The following is a 2,475-nucleotide window of genomic DNA, read 5'->3' as shown; positions in this document are numbered from 1 at the left end:
CCACCACAGGTGGTCGAGTTGGTAAGAGCCTCCAGGTGTGGAACCCCCACACCCGGGTTCGAATCCCGCCGACGCTTATTGGAGTTAAATCCCAATATATTCTTGGTGGCCAGGGGGGAGGAAGCGTTCTGACAAAATCTCCCGAACACGGATTAGTCTCTGGGCCTAGGAAGCCTTTGAGGACACCGTGTGATTGACAAATAAAAAAAAAAACCTGACTTTCCAGTGGTCAAATAAACGTATAGTCCACTCTTCATCTAGCTCTCTAATAGTACTCCTCATACCTTGCTTTTCATCATATCCATGTCTTCTGTAATCTAAATCTTAAATCTAAAGTCTGCAACTCTTTGTATATCTGCAAGTTTGTTGAATACTATTTATACTGGTTATCTATCTCCTGATTAATGTCGAGAACTTATACTCTCGTTATCGTTGGCCTTGCCGTTGCCACTGTCGTTGGCGTTGGCGTTGCCGTTGCCGTTACTGGACTTGCCGCCGCTGGCCCCGTCGTTTTTGTATTTATGTTAGGTGTGCTGTCCTTTTCTCTTTCTGCCTTTTAATATATAGTTGCTTGTTAATTAATCGTACGTTATTTAAAAGATATACAAGGTTTTCATTGTTTTGTTACATTTTGCAGTAGTCGTCTCTGTGGACACTGCTATGTTAGTTGCAGCATGCAGGAAACGTAATCAGAAAGGTAGCAGCTCTGATGATCCAATCTACACTCAGACCAAATTTCCGACACTCACAATGGACAATTTTCTAAATGATATGGAAAGAGAGAAGCCCATCAGGTTTACTTCTCAACAACTTCGGATTGCAACTGATAACTTCACCAACTTGTTGGGAGAAGATGATCCAATCTACACTCAGACCAAATTTCCGACACTCACAATGGACAATTTTCTAAATGATATGGAAAGAGAGAAGCCCATCAGGTTTACTTCTCAACAACTTCGGATTGCAACTGATAACTTCACCTACTTGTTGGGAAAAGGAGGGTTTGGTTCAGTTTATAAAGGAATATTTAGTAATGGAACGCTTGTGGCAGTGAAGGTTCTAAAGGATACCTCGGACAAGACAATTGATGAGCAATTCAGGGCGGAAGTTAGTACACTTGGCAGGATTCATCATGTCAACTTGGTTCGTCTTCGTGGTTTCTGCTTTGAGAGAGAGCTTAGAGCACTGGTTTATGAGTATATGTCAAATGGTTCGCTTGATAAGTTTCTTTTCGACGGAAACAGGATTGTAGGATTTGAAAAGCTTCATGACATTGCGGTTGGGACGGCTAGAGGGATTGCTTACTTGCACGAAGAATGCCAGCAACGAATAGTCCACTATGATATAAAACCTGAAAATATTCTTTTGGATGTGAATTTCCTCCCCAAAGTTGCTGACTTCGGTTTGGCCAAGCTGATCAACAGGGACAATACTCATATAACAATGACAGGTGGGAGGGGAACTCCGGGTTATGCTGCACCAGAACTTTGGCTACGGTTTGCTATAACCCACAAATGTGATGTGTACAGCTTTGGAATGCTGTTATTTGAGATCATAGGTAGAAGAAGGAACCATGACCTTAATCTTCCAGAGAGCCAAGACTGGTTTCTAAGGTGGGGATGGAAGAAGTTTGAAGCTGGTGAACTAGGAGAACTAATGGCAGTGTGTGGTATAGAGGAAAAAGATAGAGAGGCAGCAGAGAGAATGTTAAAGGTAGCTATCTGGTGTGTTCAGTATAGGTCCGAGTTGAGGCCCTTAATGAGTGTTGTGGTGAAAATGTTGGAAGGAGAATTTGAGATTCCTAGACCTTCAATTAATCCATTTCAGCACTTGATGCCAGACAATCCTATCATGGCAGCATATAGCACTAGTGCCTCCGACACGGATTCCTCTCAAACAATAACTGGATATAACATTGTTCGTGAGACTCCCATCATGAAAAAATACGAGATTGAAATAGCGTCTACTTAAGTAGGCTGAAGTAAGTCGACTTTCCTGATTCTCTTTCATTTTCTTGCAAAATGTCACGTCTCTCAATTATGTATATTATAGGCAAAATAGACATGTGGTTTTGATTGTACAACTCCTCAAACTGTGCTGGTCAGCAGTCATGACTCATGACCTGTTCCCCTATTAATTATATAGAACAGTGAGAGTATGTATGCATCCCCTCTCGCATTCCATCAAATGATGTTGGAATTTCTTGAAAGTGTCACAATGTGAACTATCTGGTTCAGTATAGAATGATTACTGCATTGCATTTTTTTATGAAACTGTACAATTGTTCAAGTAAAATGTGCTGTTTGTTGGCTTGTCATATAACACAGGTACTTGATTCCTTTTGTTCTTACTTCTTAGTAAAAACTTGATTCTTGCTATATAGTCCTCTGGGATTAAATTTATGAGGAAACACCCTTGAATTTATACTGTAAGGCTGCAAAATCCTGTAGTCATTACATTCACAAATTCAGAATT

General features: G+C 40.7%; 1 protein-coding gene across 1 annotated transcript; it reads left to right on the top strand.

Moving 5' to 3' along the window:
- The first annotated feature begins 323 nt into the window (after positions 1–323).
- Positions 324–2,216, top strand: LOC133712536 (G-type lectin S-receptor-like serine/threonine-protein kinase SD2-5). Its single transcript, XM_062138632.1, has 2 exons — positions 324–528; positions 638–2,216. The coding sequence occupies exons 1-2, from the start codon at positions 405–407 to the stop codon at positions 1,969–1,971; spliced, it is 1,458 nt and encodes a 485-aa protein (XP_061994616.1). The 5' UTR covers positions 324–404; the 3' UTR covers positions 1,972–2,216.
- Positions 2,217–2,475: the final 259 nt, after the last annotated feature.

This window comes from Rosa rugosa, chromosome 5 (genome assembly GCF_958449725.1).
Source record: "Rosa rugosa chromosome 5, drRosRugo1.1, whole genome shotgun sequence".
NCBI lineage: Eukaryota > Viridiplantae > Streptophyta > Magnoliopsida > Rosales > Rosaceae > Rosa > Rosa rugosa.
The sequence above is the reverse complement of the archived record's forward strand: the minus strand, read 5'-3'. Positions and strand labels throughout refer to the sequence as shown.

Excerpts from the sequence above, each read along its gene's own strand:
- LOC133712536 (XM_062138632.1), top strand. The coding sequence starts at position 405 with ATGTCGAGAACTTATACTCTCGTTATCGTTGGCCTTGCCGTTGCCACT. Across the intron at positions 529-637 it reads CGTTTTTGTATTTATGTTAG|TAGTCGTCTCTGTGGACACT; the intron begins GTGTGCTGTCCT and ends TACATTTTGCAG.